This window comes from Meleagris gallopavo, chromosome 4 (genome assembly GCF_000146605.3).
Source record: "Meleagris gallopavo isolate NT-WF06-2002-E0010 breed Aviagen turkey brand Nicholas breeding stock chromosome 4, Turkey_5.1, whole genome shotgun sequence".
Lineage (NCBI taxonomy): Eukaryota > Metazoa > Chordata > Aves > Galliformes > Phasianidae > Meleagris > Meleagris gallopavo.
The window spans coordinates 27,420,408-27,445,186 of NC_015014.2; the positions used below are offsets into that span (position 1 = coordinate 27,420,408).

The window sequence follows — 24,779 nt, forward strand, 5'->3', positions numbered from 1 at the left end:
TTACTCTCGGGCTTCGTTTGCGGGGCGACATCCTATTGAGAAAATTGTATGCTGGAGCACTGAGGCTGCTGGAAAACACGTTCGGGTTCAGACTGGCACTCTGTGGACAGGCTCAATGCGTCAAAGAGCTCTACATCTACTTTTTAAACAGCCGCTATTGCTGCTGAGCTCGGGGACATCTCCATTTATTCAAATTCAGTAGTTACTGCTGTAAGATTAATGATACCGTTTGTGTGAAGAAAAAAAGGTGAACACCAAGGCCATGGTTTCACTGATTTCTGTAAAGTTTCAAGAGTGCATAAACACCAAACCCTGAACTTCCCGGAGCCTCTGAGATGTTAAGCAAGCCAAGGCCATAAGCACGGATAGAACGGGTGTCAAAACACTATAGCTCCAGTATTGCACCCTGGAGAGGCAAGTTCACAGCACAGAACTATTTCCTCTCAAAATACTAACGTAGCATTGAAGAGATTTCAGCTCCCCCTTTAGTCATCAGCCAAAAGAGCCTGTGCTCCTTAACCTGATCCAATGTCCTTTATAGTGGCTTAAATAGTTTTACTACACAGTTCATTCTATTTAGTGGATATTAAATTGCACAAAGACCTTTTAAGCACTGGCTCAGGCCATCCACAGCAGCCAGAACTGATTATTTAAGTAATGTGTCTAACATGATTAATGGTAAAAATCATCACACACAGAAAGCGAGAATGCGAATGTGTTGACAGTTCTTTCCTGTGCAAACCATGCCCAAACACCCTGATGCTACATCCAAGGGCTTGGGGTACACAGCTCTTGCAGTGCACCCAATCATTAAGACCAACAGAGAGATTCTTGCAGAATCCAAGAGCTTTTAAAGAAAGCCCAATGTGCCAGAAAATTTTCTGTAATATTATTTTATTCTCATCAGGCAGAGAACAGAAAGCAGAGATCCAACTCCCAGCACACACTTAATTCCTCAGAGTTCAGAAAATACAAGGCTCAGACAGAGCATGCAGAGGCCTTCTGCCACAAATGTGCTCGGGAAACAGTCCAGGCCTCTGTCAGAACTACTAAAGAGAATTGAATTTTTAAATTAACCTGAAGCAGAGCATGTAACATTGTTAGTTCTGTGTAAAGAGAGATTATTTTCTCATTAAAGTATTAACTCTCAGAATTGGAGAGGAAGATAAAAAATAAACCTACCTACAATGGAGGTTTAGTCCTGCAGTGCTTACGCACAAAAACCGTTCTTGTCTGAATGACTAATCCCAACAATTTTAGTTAGGCTTCACACATCATACCCTGAATCAGATATACCTAAATTAACTCAGGTGTATATTCATGCAGCTAGGGGAAGCTTTGATTGCTTTTCTTTTAGTTTTTAACAAGATTCTTTGCCTTTCCAACCCAGAATACAATTCATAGTATTTCAGATGACATCCTACCTTCACTGAAGTCAATACCAATTTTCAAGTTTATCTCACTATTATTTGAATTTCCCCTTTTGCACTTAAAAAAAAAAAAAAAACACTTTCGTCCACAATACAAAACAACTTCAGAGGTGAAGTTTTTGGATCAGGACCATTATCTTTCTGTAACTATTTCCTCCATCGTGGAATTGTTTTGTGAGGTCAGCTATTCAAACTCTATCTTATTCAAGCATTACAGCAAATATCTTTCCTACAAATAAAAGGCTTTTCAGAGATCATTTTCAAATAGAAATGATGCCTGATTTTGGGGAAGAGTCAGCATCTTCACTTTAAACTTTGAGCAAGGAATGCAATAACTTTTTTCTGACATACCCTACACTGAGCCTCAGCATTACAAATGTAATCTTCTATCTGTCCTTAAGTGAAGATCTTGCATCTTTCACCTTCACAGTACTGCATACTTTTAACTTTATACATTTGCACCTTCAGTATGTTTATACCAGCTTTCATGAAGCCTTTTTTCACATTTACTTTTTGCTTTGTGAGTCTTTCTGGCTCAGATCATGTTGCTATAAAGGTACACAATTTATTATTATTGTGTACTATCTTTCCTTGAGACCCCATTCATCCTTTACTGAAAATGAATTGAACAGCTCTCCCACAAACTGTTATTTTTCTTGCTTGTATTTCTGCAGAATAAGTCAGTTAGGCTCAGTACTTTACAAAATGAATTTATTTGTTCTCTCTATACCTTTTTGAGGCAATGACATTATGCCAATTTTCAGATGGAAATCTGATGTATCTGAAAACGAAGAGCAAAAGTACCTATTTAATACAGTGTGAGGTACTTGAGATAAAGTCTTTTGAATGCTTAGTGTTTTGTAGCACTTGATGTTTTCCAAATACAGCTTCCACTGATTTTCATTGCAGTTGTGATTATTCAACATTTCAATAGTAAAATTCAAGAGAAATTAGAATGAAATTAATAATAGAATGATTTGGGTTGGAAGGGACCTCAAATACCATAAATGCAACATCAAATACAAAAAGTTAGCTTAAATAAGTTGAAGAATCTCCATTAAACGCTCTGTTACATAAGTAGAATTAGAATCTGGTTAACATAAGGCTATTCATTTATACTTTTTTTCCTTCTCTTGTAGTATTCCACCACATTCACTGTATGCATTTGAAAATACATATGCATATATATATGCACTCATACATGTACATATGTGCCTCTGCGTGTGTCTTTGTGCCAAATGAAATAGGACCATATACACAACGGTTGTCTTGGACTGTTTCAGCTCATAGTTCAGCATGCTCAAAAGAAAAAAAAAAAAATCATGTCATTACATCTTTTTTGTAATGAATAATAGGCCAAAGAAGAATTTAATTTTTTGGTTTTGAATGACTGAATCTATAAACCGATCATCTTCCTATTCATGGAGTTCTTTCCTTCTTATTAAAAAGCCCCATTACTACTACTAGAGAAATGCCAAGGCCCGCTATTGCTACTTAGAATAACAGAATCACTTAGGTTGGAGAAGACCTCAAAGATCATCGAGTCCAAACACAGTCTAACCAAACTACCCTAACTCTAATCGTTCACTAAATCATGTCCTTGAGCACCACATCCAAACGGTTCTTAAGCACATTCAGGGATGGTGATTGCAATCTTTCCCACTCTACATAGTATGCTCCTTCTTACAGTGGAAGATCATTTTCACAGCTGCCATCATCAGTGCTGGAAGTAATGAAACTCTGCCTGAAAGTTTCTGCAATAATTAGTCTGAGACTTAAGGATGCAGAGATCAGGCTCAATCTTAAGGAAAGAAAGCATTCTAGTAGAAACAGGTACTGTATCTCAAGACTTTGAGACCCTGGAGTGTGTCCAGGGTCTGGTGCACAAGCCTTTTGAGGAAGGGCTGAGAGATCTGGGATTGTTTAGTCTGGCGGAGGCTCAGGGGAGACCTTATTGCCCTCCACAGCTACCTGAAAGAAGGTGGTAGTGAGGCGGGGGTTAGCCTCTTCTCTCAGGTAACAGTGGCAGGCATAACATCAAGTTGTGCTGGGGAGGTTCAGGTTGGATATTAGGAAATGTTTATCCTCCAAAAGAAAGGTAAGGCATGGGAACAGGCTGCTCAGGAAAGCAGTAGAATCACTGCCCTGGATATGTCTAAGAAATTTATAGATGTAGCACTGGAGGATGTGGATTTGTGGGCAATATTGGTAGCAGATGGATGGCTAGACTAGGTGACTTGAAGAGGTCTTTTCTAACCTTAATGATTCCATGAAACAGGCCTTTTTTAACACAGGGTACCATTGTATCAGACCTCATCACTCCAACCTGGAGCACCAGCACCTCAGCTAGGACCCCTCCACCACCTCAAGCTGAGACTCAGAGAGCCCCATCACCTCACCCCCAGGCTCTATTGCTTCAACCTGGTTACCCCCACCTCAGTGCAGGATACCGTCACCTCAGTACGGAGAAACAAACTCCACAGCCGCACTTACAGCTCCCTCCTGCGGAGTTGAGAGCCGAAGAGATGAGAAGCCTAACGGGATGCTCGGGGTGGGCGGGAAGACACGAGAGGGCCGAGCAGGCCACCGCCCGCCTACCCGGCGCCGCCATCAGTCCCCGCCCGGCGACGGAGGGACAAGAGGCTCCGCCTGCTGTCGGGACGCGGCTGTGACGTGGCCGAGCCGTTGCCGTGGCCGCTGCGCCGTTCCCGTAATGCAGCTGGGCTGCCGGCCTGACGGTGGTGTTTCCGCCGTGGAAGGTAGTTGGGAAGGGGCTACGGGCTGATTGGAGACGGTGGGGGGTGGTAACCGGTTCTTCCGCCTGCCTGTCAGTACCAGCACCACTGAGGCGGGAAACGCGTTCGCTAGTGTTATTATTCGGGGATTCGCTGCCTTCAGTGCTTGGGGCGCTGCCTGAGTGACACGTACGGGTGTGTGGAGGGCTTCTGCTGGGGCTGAGCCGCCGCGGTCCTTTCGTAGCGGGCGGGAATGAAGCCTTGCTGGAGGTGGACCCTTGGGGACCTGTTGACCGCACTTCTTCAGAAATTGTTTTTGTTATGGTGTGCGAGTGTGTGTGTTTGTTCCTTCCTGCCATGAACCGTACAAGGCATATTTAGTATTTCCATTTGGATGTTTGTCAGGGATGTATTTGAGACTCGCGGTGTTTGCAGAAGCATCTTTCTCCTGGGTAGGAAGCTGCTTAGTGATCATGGCAGTTGTCAAGAGGAAATAAATAGTGAAATGCTTCATAAAATCTGTTTGAAGGCTAAAGTGATGTTGTCACTGCTGGAAAGTTAATAAATTTTCTAGTTTAAGAAAGGCTTGGTAAAATAATCAGTCTCTACAACTTCAGAGTCAGGTTTTGGAATGCTTCAAGCATCTCCCACCAGTTGTTTTGTCACATGTATGTTGTGCTTTTGTAATTTCTTAGCCTAGATGCTTCTTGTAATGGTGTGAAATGAAGAGTATGAGAAAGAAGACAGTGAGGTATTCAGGGACATCATTATTTTTTTTTTTTTTTTCCCGAGGGACCTCTAATTAACCTAGTGGGGTTTTTACTTCAGTTTGGTTTTGTATTTGCCTCTGCTTAAAAGAGTGTTTGCAGGTTCCTGTGCTTCTGCTTAAGATTTCTGTGTGTTCAGAGGGCTATCAGAACTGCACATTAAGGGCTTGGAAGGGGAGTTGGCTGGTCCCTTTTCAGGCTTGACCCAGCAATATGTACTGGTGTCTTCAAGGATGCTTTCATCAGTTGCAGGTTGGATAGCATACGGCCTTCGGTGGCACAGGTGACAGAAACATCTACAGGATTATTTGATCAGAAGCTGTATGACATACCTAGAACACAGAGTCTCAAAGTGAACCAGCTTCTAAATGGACCTCACTATCTCTCAAATTCATGGGTGATAGAAAGACTATGATAACAGATGTATGACAGTGTTTCCACCAGAACTGCCTTTGAAAATTTTTCTTTCTTAGTCTCATGTTCAGCCAAGACAGTAGCAGTCTAAAACAAGTCCTGCCTTTCTTGGTGGAGGCATTTGCCATCCTATAATCTCAGCTGATGTTCAAGTCACAATTTTTAGGAACTTTACCTGATTTGACTTCTACGCGTGTTCTGAGGCAAGGAATAGGCATGTATCACAGTGTCTGAGTATACCCATGTAAGTTGCTCTTTGCTTACAAGTTTTGTATTTGGCTTTCCATAGTACAAGAGTTTGATATCTTGGTCTTTATTTATTGCTTGTACATTAACTTAGAGGCCTTTGCCCTGCAGTCATCTACATCTCTGTGGTGGTAATATCCTTTCATTTGCTGTGTTGCTCTAAATAGCAAAAAAAGGTTTCCCTTAGAGACCTCGTAGCTGTGTGACAGGCATAGGAACAAAAATACCATCTCTTCATCTGTTTCCTCTTGTTTGTTTTTGATGGAAACTGTAAAATTAAAGTTTAGTTTGAGTGATCAAGAGCATGAGTGAAAGGAATGGACCAGTGTAGCACATCTGTTTTCTATTTAGAAGGAGGCAAAATAGTTGTGGGTTGTGCCAGGTAAGTGGAAGGAGCATTTAATAGTGAACTGGTTGATGTTGTAGCTGCTGCTCTGCAGGCACATTACAACTTCAAATTGCATTTATTCTGGTAGTAGTGGTTATTGGCTGTTAATTAGCTCTGGCTCAGTCTCAGTGGAAAACTGATGATTCAGCTATTTGTAGTCATGTGGAATGGGAAGATGTGTGTTCCTTGGTTGGTGCTGATCTCTGCCCTCTAGTCACTATCTTGATTTAAATCCCTTTCTCATTTAAGAGATTATGTTCAGCAAAGAAATATCTAATAAGTCTTGGTACAGACACTTAATGGCTTTATAATCAGTGTGGTACTCTTTGTTTAACTTCTGTTGCTGAACTGGGCAGCAATAGGGAGACAAAAAATAGGTTACTCAACAGGAAGTTGTATTTCAGCTATACTTCTACCTGCAAACCTGGTTTTGCCTTACTCCTTCTCATGCTTGTATGTTCAACAATGTTAAAAACAGATCAAATATATGTGTTTGACTTGAGACAAATGAAGTATGCCACATTTAGCTATCAGTCATTATAAATACTGTTGTGTTAGTCTGATTTATTTTGTGTACATTTGTATATATTAAAGTATATTATCCTCTTAAAAACTACTGTAAGAAGACATCCAGGAATTAATACGACAGTTGGACATTGAAGGCTATTTAAGGTTTTTTGAAGACAAGGATCACAGGAAGTTGTGTATATGAAATATTGCTGAAGTCCATGTAATATTTCTAGTTGGGAGTACCAAAATGTTTTATTAGGTGCTTTAAGAAGTTTCTCTTATGGCATCTAAGTTAATCTCTGCTTCTTTTAAAAAAATATATATGTTTTCAGTTTTAAACTACATCTAACCAAATTTAGCTTTTTTGTTTCTTTGACTTCATGAGTCTTAAAACTACAGGAGATTCCACACTTCCTGCTTTTAAGATATACAATATTTCTTTTTTTCTTACTTTTTAGTATTTGGAATTGCATATTTAAATCCCTGAAGCAGAGCAGTATTGAGAAGTGTCAAGGTAACTGAGTGACACTGACCTTTGAAATTCTTGTATTTTGAAGTAATTTGGGTAGAAGTTTTATTGGGAATAGTCTTGCAGGTTTAAAGCAAGCTTAGAAATTCCTTTTTCACCTTTGTTTGCCATGGGAACAAATTGTCTATTTTCTAAGAGACCATCCATCTCTTAAGATATTCTAGTTCTCCTACCTTGCGTAGTTTTTTATGTATCTTCTAGTAAGGAGTGGAAACTCATCTCTCTTCTACCATGTGTGATTGACATAGGAGCTAACACCTTGTTTCTGCAAGAAGTATGGCACTACATACTTCTCACTATAAAATTCAACTATGGAGTTTTCCTTGCTATGTAACATAATTAACTTGAGAATTACAAATGACTAGAGCTAAAAGAATAAGGAATAAAACTATTACGTTAGAAGTGTACTTGCATTTGATGTTATGCTGACTTTTGGAAACCTTTTCTGGTGGTTGCAGGAAGCACTTCAGTATGGACCGATTTGAAGATTCGTCAGATGGTGAAGTGGATCACACTTTCTATGAGAGTGATTATGGAGAGGAGGAGAAAACTGAAGAAAATGGTGAATATATAGAGAAAGGAAGTGCAAAGGTAACTCATTCTGACCTTGACTTGATTGCTAGTTCAAAGGATGCAAACTGTCGTGAGGAGGAAAATGAAGAGAAACAGGAAGATTTGCAGAAGAGTCAGTTCCTAGAAGACAGCACAGACAGTCCTGGGGACACTTCATCTTTTTTACTTCCTCCAGTTCATGAGAATGCAGGTACATCTGGAGCAACATCTGCAGCAAGCAGGAGAATGCAGGAAAACGTCCCTGCTGGAATCCCTGAAATAAATTATTATACAGATGAAGAAGATAGTAGTGATGATGGCAGAAAACAGAAGATTAGACCAGAGTCAGCTAAGCAGTCCTACAGTGTAAGAGGAGCTAGCAGAACACACAGTACTACCAGTTCCTCTTCCTCATCCTCAAGCTCAGATACAGATTCTGATAGCTCTTTATCAGATTCATTGCATTCTTCCTCCAAGAGAAATGCTTGTAGTGTGGCTCCAAAAGAAAAATTTGCATCAGCAATAAAATTACCAGAAGGAAAGCCAAAGCTTGAAGACTATGTGGAGGAATCTGAAGATGCAGGTACTAATATAACATCCCTGTCAATTCCAGACAGCAGTTCAACTCGGTCTTTTGAATTTGCAGCTTCAATGTTAAGAAAGTAAAAGGAAAAAAGACAATGTGAGACAAAAATTATATGTATATTTTGAAGAATTTCAGTACTATGAAATGCTTGAATAAGGCTTCAAAATACAGTTTTGCAAATATATATTTCCATTTTTTCTTTTTCATTTAGAATCCAAGTCCGATTTCAGCAGCAGTGGCTTACATGATGGTATGGATCTGAATCAGCGTTTGAAAGGTGACTTTTAAATGTATTTATCTGTTTAAAAAATGTATAGTGTTTTTATGTTGTTGAGAACAATATAGAAATGCATTTAATGGAAGAGAAGATTAAGGAATTTTTTGAGCCAGATAATGGCCAGATAATTTCAACCCTAGTTTGCTATAGTGTGGTAGAGCTGGTGTGATTACAGCTGTATATTGTTTCCTTACTTTTGTGCCTTGCTGCACTGAGCCTATAGTAAGGAAGATTTCAAAATATGTAGTATGCATCATTTAACTTTCTAGAGAATAGGAGTGAAGTTTTTACTTCCATGAAAATTCTTCTGATTGTAAGAAAAACAAAGTTAGCCATGAAGATTGTGGTAGAGATTTCTTAACATTTGACAGTCCTTGTGTTACAAGAACACCTTCTTGGTAGGAAAAGCTCCAACCACTTGCAGAAGCATCACGTTGCTAGGCTATTAAAGTTACAATGTCCTGCATCTTTATTTATTCCCTGATATGAAGAAACTACTTAACAACTGATGATTATGGAAGAATTCATCACATCCCTGAAATAAATGGTTTAGAGTAAGTATTTTCAGAGATGAATTGCTTTTTGGAGGAGGGGAGATTTTTTCCAGAACATAAACAAGTTGTAAATAACAATAATAAAGATTGAGTAATGAGTAGTAGAGTTCTGTGATTCTACAGAAAAGACTGAGAGGGGGTCTGATCATGTTTATAAATATCTAAAGTGCAGGAGGCAGTTGAATGAAGCCAGACTCGTGTCTGTAGTGTGTAGTGACAGGATAAGGAGCAATGACCAAAACTGAAAACATGGGAAGTTACATGCTAACGTGTGGAAGATCTTCTTTACAGTGAGGGTCATGGAGTACTGGACCAGGCTGCTCACAGAGGTTATGGTATCTTCCTTGAAGATATTCAAGACCTATCTGGATGCCTACCTGCATGTCCATCTGCATTAGCAGATGGATTATCTCTGGAAGTCCCTTCCAACCCCTGCAATTCATATATGATTCATATAATCTGGCAGTTAATGTTCTTGATTAAGATATGTATTACTCCCAAGTGCCTTGCTACCTTGGCAAGCATGATGTAGGTCAATTAGTTTAGGTAGTTTGGGCTTTAAATGGGGCAAGTTTAGTGATGGTGGAAAGTAACTAGTCTGGAAAGTTAGGAGCTGATCTTATTCTTGATTATTATTTCCAGGTATTTTCTTGACAAATAGGAATCACTTCCCCCTCTCCCTTCTCCTGACTATCTGCGTGAGATGTTTATCAGAACTGAAAAGACATGGGCACTGTTTCAAGTGACAACAGTGTCAGCCCAATTCTGTGTCCCCGAATCAGTATTTAAATGATCATCAGGATTTCTTGGTTTTAAAGTATAAAATTCAGTAGTCTACAGTGATAAAACATTTAGTTCGTTTTTTTGTTGAATTACAGCTAGGCCTAAGCACTTACAGCATTATGTGAGTCCCATTTCCCAAGATCCCTGAAACTTGCAGGATTTCAGTTTAGTCTGTTACTGCATTGTGTCTAGGGGGCACACAGCAATTTATTTCATGAAACTCTACGCACTGATTACATGAGCACTTGGAAGACCTGAATCTCTTGCACTAGAAAAGACTTACAAGAGCAAAGAAAGGGTAGTAATCTGTTAAAGGTGCATGATGTCCTAAAGGCAAGTCTTGCTTTAGAACAGCAGTCAGGTTATTAAGCAGGGAGGTAGTTCATAAAATGTGAAACATAATCCATTTGAGGTATTTTGGAAAAGTAATTTAATTAAAAATGTGCTTGAATAGTTTTTCGTGGCTTTTTCTTTCAGAACTAGTAACAATTCTACTTTGTCTTTTTGGGCTTCCGTGCAACCTGAACACGGAAGGAGAGAATGAAATATGACAGTGTAAAAATTAGCAAAAAGTTGTTGCTGGAAATACTTACTGAAACCTACACGTTAAAAATATAGAAGTATAAATTTGAAGACTTTTCTGTTATTGTTTTATTAGATTCTATCTCTTGATCCAATGTTATTTTAAGGACTTGAGCTTGTACAATTGATGAGCTGGGTTAGGCAAAAAAAAGGGGGTTATTTTTATTCCTTTATGCTGAGGACTTACTCCCTGGTTTTAGACAAATCTTTTTGTTTCCATGGTTCAGAATTCAATGGTATGCCAAAAATGTTATGTATCACCTTATCTGAATTTATGTTGACTTTGAATCTGATAATTGTGGGATTGGGATTGCCCAGGGTATTCAGAGCACTAAAGAATTTAGCGGTTTGTATTTTCTTCTCTGTAAAATGAGGTTGATACCTGCTTATTTCACAGAAGTGTCTGTGAGAATTAGTCTGTAAATCCATGGTATTAGCTATTATTAACCTGAGGAAGTGGTGTGATGGGTTAAGTAGGACATTGGGCTGCAGACTGAGGACTTGAACTGCTTGATGCGCTCTCTGACCTGTATGCTCTTTGACAAACCTTTTTGGCCTTTTCTCTGCCTCAGATTTTGTGTCATAAAAAAAGCATAGAAAATCACTTGGTGAAAACCACTGTCTTGTCAGTATCATTACTGTGAAAATAAAAGCCCCGTGTTTCTGAATAAAGTTATTGTAGAAAATTAAATAGAAGTTTCAACTGAACTGCTTTAATGTTTTAACTATAATTTGTCAATTAGGCAAATAATTTGTTAATAACTGAAATTTTCTCTTCTTAGGGATATCTTTCCCATGTGCTCATTCATGCTGAGCTTATGCATTTGTACAATGTGTTGAACAATATCTGAAGTACTTAAATATATACATCAACCCCTAAGCTTTATGGCTGGGCTAAACATAAATGGCTTTCTCACTACGTTTTTGTATGTTCTTAATTTGAACCGTGAGTATAAAATAGTACGCACGTATACACGCATCTAACTGCTTGCATTGAGGTAGAAAAGCAAATATTGGCTTCCTATATTTAGAGCTTGAAAACCTGCTGAAGATGTTAATGATTGTGAAGCAACCCAGTCTATGCTAACATCACAAATGTGTAATTTTGGAAAAAATAAAAATTGCACCTGCACAATATCTTTTATCTTCCTTGTGACGTTAAGAAATAAAAAGCAGCTTTATTTTAAGCATACAGCTTTAAAGAGGAAAATTTATACTCAATCACTTTTTCCTTTTCTTCAACAAATAACAAATGAGGTGTTCTGTAAAATCCTTTAAAAAAAATCTAGCATAAAACAGTAGATATTCAAGGTAGTATGGGAGTGCTACAGGATTTGGATGAACAGACACTTCTGAGGAATTGATTTAATCCTTTTGTGCTTTTCAGATTTGCCATTTGTGATGGCAGAGCAGTATAAAACACTCTTGAGTTTGCCTGGTTCTTTAAGCACTGAAGCAACTTACTGCATTTTTCCCTCTGGGTCTGCAGGAGTGAAACATGCATGGTTTAAGTTCAGCCTCAGTGCCACTAAGACAGCTGTATCATCCTGTCCCCATGCATTTGACTTGCTAATTATCATTTGAATTTTACGTAAGGTTTGGCTGGTTTTAGTCTTCAAGGTCATTTAAATGCTCCCAAATTGAAAGCAGTAAACAGCTTGTTTATTGCTTCAAAGGGAATCAGGTGTCTCCATGGAAACCAGCTTTCCTAGAAATCCCATGAATACCACAGGGAAGTTTCTTTTTATTGTTTACCTGCAATTGAGAAGTAGAACTCCATGCTTTATGCAAATGCTTCTGTTTGTTTTCTTCTCTCCCCCAAATAATTGATTTATGGTTCAGAAGCGATTAAGTACTGAGTAGGGATCTGTTTAAATTACGTTGTTCATTATTATTTATTATATATTCATTATATATATAATATGAATTACATACTCATTGTATGAAGGTACAGATGAACAGTTCCAAGATTCAAGGGAAAGGACAAATCACAAACTCTTCACAACTTTAACTAACTTGAAACTTCACTTGCCTGATGTTGTTTGGCCACTGCAGAAACAGTTAAATCATTAAAATACTTGGGTGTTGGGATTAATTAGCAACAAAATGGTTGGACTCCCTCTGTGGCAGGGAGTTGGAACTTGATCTTTGGGGTACCTTCCAGCCCAAACTATGATTGAATGACTCCATGCATTTTTAAGATCCCTTCTAACCTGGACTGCTTGATTCTAAATTGTTCAAATAACTTTGAAACTCAAATAACAGTAACTGTACCTGAAGTACTTGAGAGCTTTTTGAGTAATTGTGTTTACTACTTTTGTGGCATCGTGACTCTTTTTTCTTGTTGTTGTTGTTTATTTATTGATGATGAATTGTCTGTGCTTCTGTTGGTTTGTGTAGACTTCGCTTAGGCACCTGCCACCTTTACTGTGAAAGTGTTTTTATTGCCATGAAATTAGAAGCATGTTTAATACATTTGGGTATGCATACCTGTTATTGTACAATTTTGTGTCATAGTAATTGTGGAGGGAAAAGGGATGTTTGGCAGTGTAAATAGTTTTATGGTAGTGCAGCTTGGACAGGTTTTCAGCTAGGTAGTTTTGGGAATAAGCTATTGGTGTGGATTAGAAGTTACAGAGTTGGAAGCCTCCTTGCTGTCACAGCTTGAGTACTGCTGCTGAAGTGCTCATACTGACTGGCTGACCACAGAAACAGTGTCACTATATTTTGGCAAGTCTTGCACACTTTTTTTTTTTCTTTTTTTGCTACTTTCTTAGATTGCTACTATGACTTATTTGACCATAGTTCAAGAAGCAGTGGCTTTACGGATGTCCTTGGTATTTTTCTTGTTTTGATAGGAACAAGCACTTGCCCTGTAATACTTGTGATTCTCTCTCAGGAAGTTATGCATTCTGTTGCTTCTCTTCCTTGGAGGGTTAGTAATACAAAGATCTGTTGAGGAAGGAAGTAGAGAGGAGCTCTCTGAGACTGAGATTAATGTCCATGCCCTGTCCTCTTGAGGAAAACTTGCTGTAGTACGTGTCTGAAATTCAGGTAGGAATTATGTGAGTCTTCTGTAACCCAACCATTTACCAAGAGTTTAATAATTGGGGTTTGGCAGTCATCTGCTCAGATGTCATCAAGCAGTTTCACATCAGAGCTTTGGTGGTGGTTGTAGTAGTTCATTTTCCTTTGTTTCTTTTGAGTTGTGGCATATGATATGGTCACTCTGGAATTTTCACTGGATGTTATTTAGAGGCATAAATGCAAGAGATTGCATAACCAATAGATAGATGGATTGTTTAGCTTGGAGAAGAGCAGGCTCTGGGGAGACCTCATTGCAGCCTTCCAGTACTTGAAGGGAGCATATAAACAGCCATTCCTCTTCCTGCTTATAAGGGTGGATAGTGATAGGACAAGAGGGAATGATTTCAAACTGAGATGGGAGGTTTAGGTTAGATATTAGGAGGAAGTTTTTCGCACAGAGGGCGGTGACACACTGGAAGGTTGCCCAAGGAAGCTGTGGATGCCCCATCCCTGGAGGCATCCAAAGCCAGGCTGGATGTGGCTCTGGACAGCCTGGTCTAGTGGTTGGCGACCCTGCACATAGCAGGGGGGTTGGAAATAGATGATCACTGTGGTCTTTTTCAACCCAGGCCATTCTATGATTCAGTAGCATTAGGGGCACAAAGCTAGGTCAGGACTTCAGCTAAACAGTTGAGCAACTCCTCTTTGCCACAGCCTACCTTCCACTCACATATGGTGTGTGGTCTTGCTCAACTCATGAGATGCAGTGGCTGTAAGGCAAAAGGTGATACTGTGTCTCACAGCTCCATGATAAAGTTATACGATGTGGCTCCATGTGAAATGTACAACTGTCCAGAGGTATTTATTACAAGTTACTTTTTCCAGCTATGTTCTGCAGTGCTAGTTTTGTGTGTTCTCATAAGGATGTATTTGATTCCTTTTTCCTTAAGTATATGATGGCTTGATGTTACCCTGTGAACAGTGTGCTACTAGTTATTTGCCATGCATTTCTTTCTATCCTTTGTAGGTTTATCCAGATGTGATTCTTATCCCAGGTTTGTCTCTTAAATGGCTTCGAGAGGAGCACTAGTTTGTTCCTGAGAATAACTTGCTAGATTGAACAAGTGCTATCAAGAGACATGCTTTATTAACCTGCTGGTTGGCACACTTGATGTGCACTGTTTTGCATTCTTTTGGATTTGAAGTAATTTGCATCTTCCCTTGACAAACTAATAAAGCAAGATTTGCTATTGCAAATGGCCTTGTGGTTACAGTTGCCTAAGAGCAGTTTTTGCATACATTAGCCTGCATGCTGATGGGGCAAAGTCACCAATTTCCAGATGAATTCCAGAATTCATGAACTACTTGAATGTAGAATTCCAGCTCCTTCTTTAAAAGTGGCAATACTTGCTTGCATTGGTTCTGGAATATAATCAGTTGAAATATTTCAATAATATTTTTTTGTCTTGTGCTACCAGTACCAGCATAAGATAAATGATAACTGCTATAGTGATTATGATTGCCTTCATTGTTACTTCAGTGCTTTATATCAGTAGCCCATTAGCATGTATAGATAAATGCTCTGCTGATGGCTGGTCCTGTTGGAACTCAGTAAATATCTGAGGATAGAATTTTGTGTGCTTTACATCAATGCATGATGGTGAAGGTAGAGATTGAAGTGATCGGATTGAAAGAGGTATTAGGAGTACTGGCCATTTAGAAGAAATAATCATGCACAGTAAGCTGATTGACATCTTTATTCCTAAATGACAAATACATCTGACTCAGTCACTGTACAACATGCGAGCGTTGCTGATCCTATTGCAGTGACTTCGGTTGCTTGTTGTATCCATTCAGCTCCTCTAAACTAGTGTAAATGAGGAGGAGGTGCCTAGTGAGAAGGATGCATCTGGCCAAACTTGGACTCGATTTTTGCAGTGAATCTTGTGTAATATTAATGTATTGAGGAAAGTATTCAATCCTGAAAAATTGCAAAATACATGGATCTGAAATTCAGATGGGGGAGGGAAAAGGTACTTTAGTTTTTCATGCCTGTAAATAAACCCTAACAGAATGTAACATTTGCATTCATCCTTTTTTAAAAAATCTACTTTTATTTCTGCCATTTTAAAGCTGCGCTACGGTTGGAGAATGAAGAACAGCGAAAACTAACTGTAGGTCATACATCTGGAAGAACAAGGGAGAAATTTTCCGCCAATGAAGAAGTTAAGTATTGCTCTGATTTAAAAACTGCTCTAGGGGTGAGGGATAAACGGCAACAAAAACTGGGCATCATTCATCCATCTAGAGGAACAAGGAAAAATTATTCTTTCACAAATGAAGAAGTTAGACGAATTGATCAAGAGAACCAAAGGCTGCTCCATGAACTGGCCCGGCTGTGTGCGACGCCAGGAAGCAGAACCAACATGCTGAAGAAGTCGGCTTCTCCATCTCTTCAAGCATACCACAGTGCCATCAACAGGCAAAAAGAGCAGCAGAGGATTGAAAAAGAAAACCTGGTGAGTTTGGAGGACTGCTTCGGATCGGTAAATTGAGGACTGTTTATTACTAACAAATCACTGCTAAATACTTAAAAACTGATTAGGCAGCACTTCTAGTTTCACTGCACTAAGTCTGCAATGAATTTCCACAACTGTGCTGTTTGTATAATTGTTAATTATGCTTTATTTTCAGATGAAAGTACATTTTACTCAGTGTGCCCTACTTTTTAGTGCTATTGAATTTAAGAGTAATTTTCATTTCCATAGTCACAATTTTGCATAGCAGTCAAAATCTGTTTGTCCTACTTCGTGTTACTATTACTGATTTTTTTTTTCAGGAACAAGCTTGCAGAATATAAAGCAACAAATATGACAGCATCAAACCCATTACATTTGAAACAGGATATAGTGTGAATGCCACTTTTTTCTGAATCATAACTATCCATCTATTGCTATCCGTATTTGTAGCTCTGCTTTTCTCGTGTACAGGAGCTCCTGTATGTATGTACAGGAGGGCAGCTTGTACTGGCTCTCACCAGTAGAGGACGCTGTTGATTGAGCAAACTGTTATCTTTTCTGGAGGTACGGTCAGTGCTCCTCTCCAATGGAAATGGATCGAAGTGTGACTGATAGGTTACTCTTTTCCCATGTCTGCTTGGTCTCTCCATTCATATATGCTTATCTCAGTTTCTGCCAGTAAAAGTGTAAAACTGAGCTTCAGAGGCTGAAAACTACATGTCCTGTTTTGATCTTTTATTGGTACACAATCTGTATAGTATATCAATGTAAATATTTATAGGCCTTTTAAGGTCAGATTTTCAGCCACTACATCTGTGTAATCAGCGTGTAGACAGATGTATAATTGACAAGTACACAGAGAAATTAGGCTGGTCTTTAGAGAGTGTATAGCAAGAAACATTATGAATTTGGAGAGGGCTAATTGGAAATAAATGGAAAAGCTTACCCGTGTCCTGGGCTTGCAGATCAAGGGCAATGAGGGTGTTCTCCTTTGCTGTGGCATTTGGCCTTTCCGTGCATCCCTGTGAATTCTTCTGACCCATGGTGTTACACCTCACTGCACATAACAGTCAGTGTCATTCATTCCCTTGTGTTATACTCTGCTGAAATGTACTCTGTGTCCCAGCGGATACAACTGATCCCAGCTCTAGTATAGTCAGCTTCCCACACAGAAAATTAGCTTACCATGTTTCCCTGTAGGGGCTGACTTCCTTTTCCATATGCTTGGCTCTGCAGACCCTGATGCTACAGGTGTCCCTAGAGCTTTTACTTCCTACTTTGTCTGGGCACCGTGGCCTCTACCAGTGCAGAGATCCTCCAGCCAAACTGCTTCCTTTCTCCTGCACCTTGAGATGTTTTTGTCTTGCCGGCTAATCTGAGCTTCCTTAGAAGAGAAAGAAAGCACTTTGCAGCTGCCATAATATGTGCATTTATCTCCAGTTGATTCAAGAGTGCTGATGGGTTGAGATATTCAGAGGGGGAGAAAGGGCAAGGGAGTGAGTGTCTCTGGCTGTCACCACATGCAAAGAACATAGTTTAGCTTGGGCCACAGCCGTTAGTCTTGTGCTGCACTGTAGCTCCTGTGATGTCCACATCATGCTGCAGAGGATACCACTTCTTGGTGTGGAAACGAGACTAGGAGGACACGAGCACACTGTGGTTGTGCCCAGGCACCTCATGACTTCCTCATGAATTCTGTGCTGCTTCTGCCTTCTTTCCATCCCTTCCCCAGGGACCATTCCCAAATCTGAGAGCACCACACTTCAGATGTCACATACTTAATGTGATTGTAGGAAGAATATTGAGGTTGCTTTGCTTTACTGGTCTCTTTCTGGAAGAGCTGTAGGAAACCATCCTCTTAAGAGGTCAGAAATACTGGCACTGGGCTTGGAGGCTCCTTGGAAAGAAACTCAAGAATACAGGGTTCTTTAAGATGTTGGCACTTATTATGTTCAAAGTCATATTATGCTAAAAGTAATATGAAACAAAGGTAGTTCTCAGGATTAAGTACAATAAAAACAAACAAAAAAATGTTTCTGCTTTTTGTCAGGGGAAGCTATTCAGATGTGAGATTGGTATGCAGATACACCTGGCTAAAACAGACTGCTGTAGAGTGTACATGTAGTGCAACTCCGTGTAGTTCTGAGGCTGTAGGCTCTTTGTACTGATTTCTTACCCATACCTGAGATAGAGGTCTGGATAAGATAAGACTCCCTAATGACCAGGTTGGTTTGGTTATTTAGCACACTACTCAGTTTGGTGTTTTTTTTTTTCTCATCTTTTGTATTCTCCTAGCTTGCTTGCTTTCTGTGGATGTCAGCTACAGATCAACATGGCATTTCAGTTAAAAGTACTTTTCTGTAAATTGAAGGACTTTAAGAGGTTTCTGATGTTAAAAGTTTCTGAAGTTAGAGCTAAGAAATGTACCCGGCAGTTGAAGGAGCTTACAAACCCTCTTGTTCAGAACAAGAAGCTGTCCCTGAATGCACTGTTATATCTGCTTCACCCTCCCCCACCTGGGCTCTGCAGAGGGACAGTGTGTTTGCTAGTGTGAGTGACATTAGAGGAGGCATAATATAAATAAATCTGAACAGCTGTCAAGGCACACTAGTCAGCTGGCTACAATTCAAAGGTGGTGAAAACTGAAGCCTTCATATGTTTAAAAAGCTAAGTAAAACAAGAAAAAGTGCATCTTTTACCTTGAAAGGCTTTTCTCCAAGCTAGGAAATTGTCAGTGATGTTGTTACATCCCTTTCCATGACAGAGGAGAAAACAGTAGTGAAAATAGTTGACTTTCTGAATGGTCGTGCCATCTTATTGAGCTTGAATCAGACGCTCTGAGCAGCTACTATTAAGAGCAACTGATAGATTGCTGCATTTATGTTTTTATTCAGTTTTCTCTGTAAATCCCATCAAAAGCATGTCTTTGTCTCTAAGCACCTGGATTACTTAGTGTGATTTGATTCTTTGCTCGTTAAGGTCAATGACAATTTCTATTACTTCAGTAGTTCAGGATTAAGACTACAGAGATTTAGCACTTCAGAACAAGGAAAGTGCCAGTGTTCTTCAATCCATTTCTCAAAATGCTCTTTTAAGGAGAACGTAATGGAAGAATTAGCAGGTTTAAATGGGTAATTGAAAAAGAACATTATTTGTAGAAGGTAGTTCCCTGGTACACAAGACAATAGGCTTGTTAGTAGAAAAACATAAGAATTGGATTAGATATGCAACCACATCAAGTCCGACAATTTAGTGTGTTGATGAGTGCACATCTGTATGAAGAAGGCTGTGTCAAACTGCAGGATTCACAGCCACAACTGGCACATAAGTTGCATGTCCTTGGTACAGTGCTCAGCAAAGGGCAGGGATATCATGAGAGCTATTTTCTAGCTCTACAGAAGCTTTTCTTAAAGCAGAGATGTAGTCACTTAAGCACTGCACAGTCTGCTCTTTCTGTAGGTAAGGATTGTATGATGTCCAGTCTTAACCTCTTCAAAAAACAATCTTTTCATACTGGGAGTAGTCTGTCTATGCTTTTAGTAATGTGGGCTGGATGCTTTTTAAAATACAGACCTAATAGTAAAAGCAGAATTGTATTTAAACTGGGATTAAGCAGGTGTATTCAAATTCATGTGTTCAGAATCAAGCTTGAAATGATTGCAGTGTTAAGGTATGCAAATTCTGAGGCTGTTAGGGGTGGAGCGCAGACTTGAAATGGCTTTCACAAAGAGAAATTTGCTTCTACTATTTACCCATTTATCACAAAGCTGACTATTTTGAGATGGTCTATTTATAATATAGGAGATAAGTGTTCATTGCAAACTCATATGCATGTAGTTGTGTTAAAAGATGGTGGTGAACTTGCACGTAAAATGTTGGATGTAACATTTAGAGAAGTCTACCATTTTGTGTTCCGTAACAGGCTTTAGTGAAGAGCTATTTCTAGCTGGAGTCCTTCCTTTGACTTCTGCTTACTTAGGTATTTCCACTTGAGAGTGAACTGGCTGGCACTCGATGCAGGAACTTGTGACATATTATGCCTGAGCCAAAATGGCTTGTCCTTTCTCTCCTGCACGCTGTGCAGGTTTCCAGTCCTGTGTATAAACTCTTGATAGTTTGTACATTCCCATTACAGCTGGCAGCTAACATCTCATGAATACCTTGCAGTTTCCCAAATCACTTTCTATGACTTTTTTCTTCTAAAACAAAGAAAATACTCTTTTAACAAAAAAGAAATAAGCAAACAAAAAAACACCAACACTAACAAAACCCTAAACAAAACCTGTGAGTAGATGGGGGGAGGGGAGGACGACAGTGGGAGGAGATGATCACTTCATATAAAGTGCAGTTTAATGGCTACGTGGGTTCTTGATGTCTACCATGTAAATAAGCATTTAGATAATACATCCTTGCTAATAGTGGTATCATTTGTCCTTTGGAGGCTTGTGCAATTGCAGTTTGCATTGTCTCTCATTGATAAGATGTTTTATAACTCTGACCAATGATGTTGTCACTGTCAAATATTTACAGGCCATCCATTCAAATTAAATTAGTTAGCAGAGAATGCATAATCTTTTAAAAGCAGGCATTGGAAGCTAAATATATTAAAAATGTGAACTTGTTAATTGGAAGTCGTATGTAGCAGAGTCCTTCCAAATTTGTCATTATGTAAAGTTCTTTTCTTAGAAAGATGACGGAAAATGGGATGCATTGGTTTAAGAATTTCAAGCAAAAGTGATAATGAAGTTTGAGGAAAATAGGTATATCTTTAGAAACATTATGTGGGTAGCTGTTGTGATGTAACGCTTGCTATGTAATTGTCAGGGTTGATTTCAGTAGGAGGAAATACTGTCTATAAGAGATCATAGTTGAAATTATTGTTAAAAGTATGTTATGGGTAAGACATTCATAAAGGCCAAAGTGAAGAAAAAAAATAAAAAATCCAACATTGTGCTTTTCTTTTTAGTTTCACAGAACTGAGGTCAGTAGTTCTCTCTAGGGATACTGTGGGGTGTAGGTGTCCAACTTTGTGGCTTCCCTGGGCCTCACTGAGTGATGAGGGATTGTCCAGGGCCACATCTATGAGGGTTGCTCTGAAAGTAACACCTATTTATTTCCACGGGAACAGCGGCAAATACCAAGAGCACAGTAAGTTATTTAATAGAGCCTGTTCTCGGCTACAGAACACTTTTTCAACACAGTCACCACCACTAGCTCTGTATTTTCATCAGCAATGGACAAGAGCCCGCATGCTGCGCTAACAGTAATCTTAAAGCCAGCAAAGGTACTGTCACTGTTGCCGAAATGCACCACCCATCCCCTTGCTGTGCTTACATCCACTATTTGGTCTCTAGAAATGTTCAGCAAGTATCGATGAACGTCCCCAGTGCCATTCTTTTTTGCATGGAGGAGGAATTCAGTGACACACCTTTGCTTCATCCACGCTTCCCTGTCGAGACCATTCTGTCAGAGTGCCCCTCTGCTGCCATCTGTTTGGGATACTATGTACTAGTCAGCAATAAAGGTGTTCATGTTGGAAAATACTAAACATTGGTGGGTTTATTTTTTCCCATTTAAAATAGATATAAGTCTCTGAATGCTTATTTTATAGTTTCTTGTTCATTCTTTCTTGATATTTTTCTTTGATACTAAGGCTTTACTGAAGAGACTGACAGCAGTGAAACCAACACCTGGAATGAAGCGTTCTGAACAACTGTGGGACTATCAGCGCTATGTGAGCTATGCAAGTACTTCACCATCTGCAAGAGAAGAAAGTTCTCTTTCCAGGCAGTGTGGCCTGTCTCGTGAGTACTCTGAAACTGCAGATTCTTGCGTTTCTTTACCACATGTTTCTCTGTCATAATTCAGAATTACAATTAATGAGAAAAGTAAATAAATTCCTTTCTGTCTTCCTTAAATTGGTTCACTGGAGAGAGATCATTAAACTGATTTTATTAAGCACACCAAAAGTATGGTGAACCTCTGAATTGTTTATTTACTTTCCTAAATTTCTAATAAGTGGTTTTGTTAAGAATCTGTGCCAAGAAGGTTAAAAAAAAAAATCATTATAAATATTTCTCAATTTGTCAGTACTTCCTATAGAAAGGACTAAGGAGGAGGACTGAGGAAGTTCAAACTTTTTTAGAAAGTGTAAATCTACTGGTGGTAGCTTTGTTTCTCTGGAAGTAGTGTGTGTGTAATATTTGGAAGTGGATCGTTTATCTCCAGTGATCCATGCACAGAGAACCACTGCACTGTGGCATGTACTCAGTATTTTTTTTCTGACTGTCTATAAATGACTCACAATGTTTCAGTTCTGTATTCAACTTAGAATGATTGTGGGGATTTTTTATTATGTTTTGTTTGGGAAATTATGATAATGAATATAGTAATGTAACGTAGCATTAAGCTTTCTGACATACCTAGCATAAGCATTAATACTTTTTTGTGTATGTGTTAACAGGAGTCCCCTCGAGAGCATACACTGCATCAAGCACAATGAGGCAGAAGAAGGAAAAACCCATGTCAGTTTCACCTACTGGGGCATCGCAGAGACCTAAATCCACTAATGTTCATGCTGCTTGTTTGTAAGTGCATGCTTTGCTTCGCAATCTCCAATGTTGGGTTTCTATTTTCAGCAAATGCATGTGTGAAGATATTCTCCATTGTTTAATGATTTAAATGCATAGTAAACTAATTGCTTATTAAATGGTTTTAAGCATACGCTTTTGCATCAATCAGTGTTTTCTGTGAGAGGAAGTATTTATGAAAGAGAAGCATTTAAATACACAATAGAAATTGTTAATCGTTACTTAATTGTCCAATGATAAGTGGAAATTTGTATCCATGACATGAGAGGACAGAATTGCTGTACTCTAGGACTTAATTCCTAGACTGGTACTTCTCATCCTGGCTTTAGGTAAGTCTTCTGAATGTTTAGGTCATGTTCAGATGTCTGAATCTTCCTTTTACAGCAGCATAAAGAGGTGAAAAGCTAGAACACTGATGTTGTAGAAGGTGTTACTCTCCCATGATTATAGATGGCTCAAAGTGATGAGCATTCATTTTGTATGCAAGGCTGTGTCTCTTTGATATTTAAAAGGATTTTAGAAGTTACACTGGGACCTTTGCATAGGAAAGAAGCATATGATGCTCGTTCAACACCAGAGACTGAAGTTTGAAGTGAACAACAGTTTCAGATTTACTCTAAACAAATTAAGTTTTAGATTCTTCCCAGGCTAGAGAATAGAAAGCAAAGGAATCATTTCATGGCCGTGCTTTTGCAGATCCTTACCTGTAAATGTGAAGATAAAGCTTGAGCTGCAGGAAATTTTCAATATTTGCTTATGAGGGCAACTGTTTACCAAGATTAATAAGAAATTAAAAATAAAATCTTACGCTTCTTAGCCCATTTGTACAATGTTAGGTTCATACCAAATGTTTATAGTAGTGTCCAATAGACAGGCTTCAGTATTAATGTCCAATTATAAGGGGAGTGAAATTTAATGTGGTTGTCAAAACTTAATGTAGTTGGGAAATGTAGTAGGTGTCATGCTTCATTTCTATCCATGAAGGCTAGCTTTGAGTATGCTTGTTTTGTTGGGCTGTAGTCTTATGAAAAGCATGAATTGCAATGCTGCTGTCTGTAGCTGTTGTTGGAACCCTGCTTGCTTTCCCAGCATCTTCCTGGGAGAGATACAGAAAATCTTCCTATTATGTGTAAGCAAAAAAGCTGTATTTGGTAGTGTTGTCTTGGCCTTACAAAAAACAGCAAACTTATTATTCTTTACTCATGCTTGCACGAGGGTCTATGCTCTCGAGTATTCTGCATTGTAACAAACTTTTTGCTGGGCCCTGTATAGTAGTTTGGCAGAGCTTCTGCACCTCGTGACCTGCCGATCACATTTAGCTGTTTGGCAATATTTGAACTTTTATCTTGAAGCAGCATTGTGGCAAACAGATTTTATTACAATTATTATGTGTTGATAAGGAGTGTAAGGCATTTTTTTGCATAATGCTGCTGTGTTAATTTATAATATTGTGCTAATTAAAATTATTCACCATTTGAAGACTTCTGTCCTTGAATGTGAATATCAAGGTCACAATTTAATACTTCTGAATGTTCACATGATAATTCACTTCTGGAAAGGAATTTCCAAACTGGATTACTTTTAATAACTTCATTTTATTTAACTTCAGTATGAAATACTGTCAATTTTTTGTCATTTTTGTAAATTGTAAGAAAATCATTAACATGAAATATTTGCCAAAACAGTGACTTTTCAGAATTCTATATTTGATATTAAATTGCAAAGGATGTAATAGGAGAAATGCTTACCAGCAGTGGAGGTTGCACTTATCAGTGACATTGATGTGTGGTAGATGTCTTTGTTTTTGCTTTAAAAAAGCCATTTAGACAGGTTTTCATTAAGCTAGCTAATTTAATTTTTATAACAATAAATTCTAATAGATTTGGATTTTTTGTAAGCTGTCACTTTATGTTCTCTTCTGCCTCTTTTCCCTTCCCAATCTCTTCAAACAGAAAGTGCAAGCAGCGTCCTTAAACTTTAATTCCTGGGAACCTCAGAGACTTGAGCAAATTGGAAGAATCAGGCAAGGCCGTTCTTCATATGGAGTTTCTAGGATTTTCTCTGTACCAGAGCCTATCTTCTGCCAGATTGTTTGCAGCATTTACTGAAGATCCTGAGGCATCTCAGCTGTTACTCCTCACTCAGATAAGCATTGACTAGCTACATTTGTCTTTTATGGTGGGTATTTTCCTATTTGTCAGCTAAACACTTTCAGGATAAATCCCTACAAATAGCTGATATTTTTCTTTCTAACATGTCAGCCAATAAAGTTTCCTTTTGACTGCTTTTC

The 24,779-nt window shown here is 38.9% G+C and overlaps 1 protein-coding gene across 2 annotated transcripts; it reads left to right on the forward strand.

Annotated features, from left to right (window-relative positions):
• The first annotated feature begins 4,051 nt into the window (after positions 1 to 4,051).
• On the forward strand, positions 4,052 to 24,779 carry CFAP97 (cilia and flagella associated protein 97). Of its 2 annotated transcripts, none has more exons than XM_010709782.3 (7): positions 4,052 to 4,189; positions 7,478 to 8,154; positions 8,369 to 8,434; positions 15,514 to 15,899; positions 21,553 to 21,703; positions 22,363 to 22,486; positions 24,442 to 24,776. In XM_010709782.3, the coding sequence occupies exons 2-7, from the start codon at positions 7,491 to 7,493 to the stop codon at positions 24,461 to 24,463; spliced, it is 1,413 nt and encodes a 470-aa protein (XP_010708084.1). In that variant the 5' UTR covers positions 4,052 to 4,189; positions 7,478 to 7,490; the 3' UTR covers positions 24,464 to 24,776. The 2 variants fall into 2 exon arrangements, with proteins under 2 accessions (XP_010708084.1, XP_019470210.1); XM_019614665.2 differs by lacking the exon at positions 4,052 to 4,189 and adding an exon at positions 4,281 to 4,360 and having other exon boundaries at positions 24,442 to 24,779.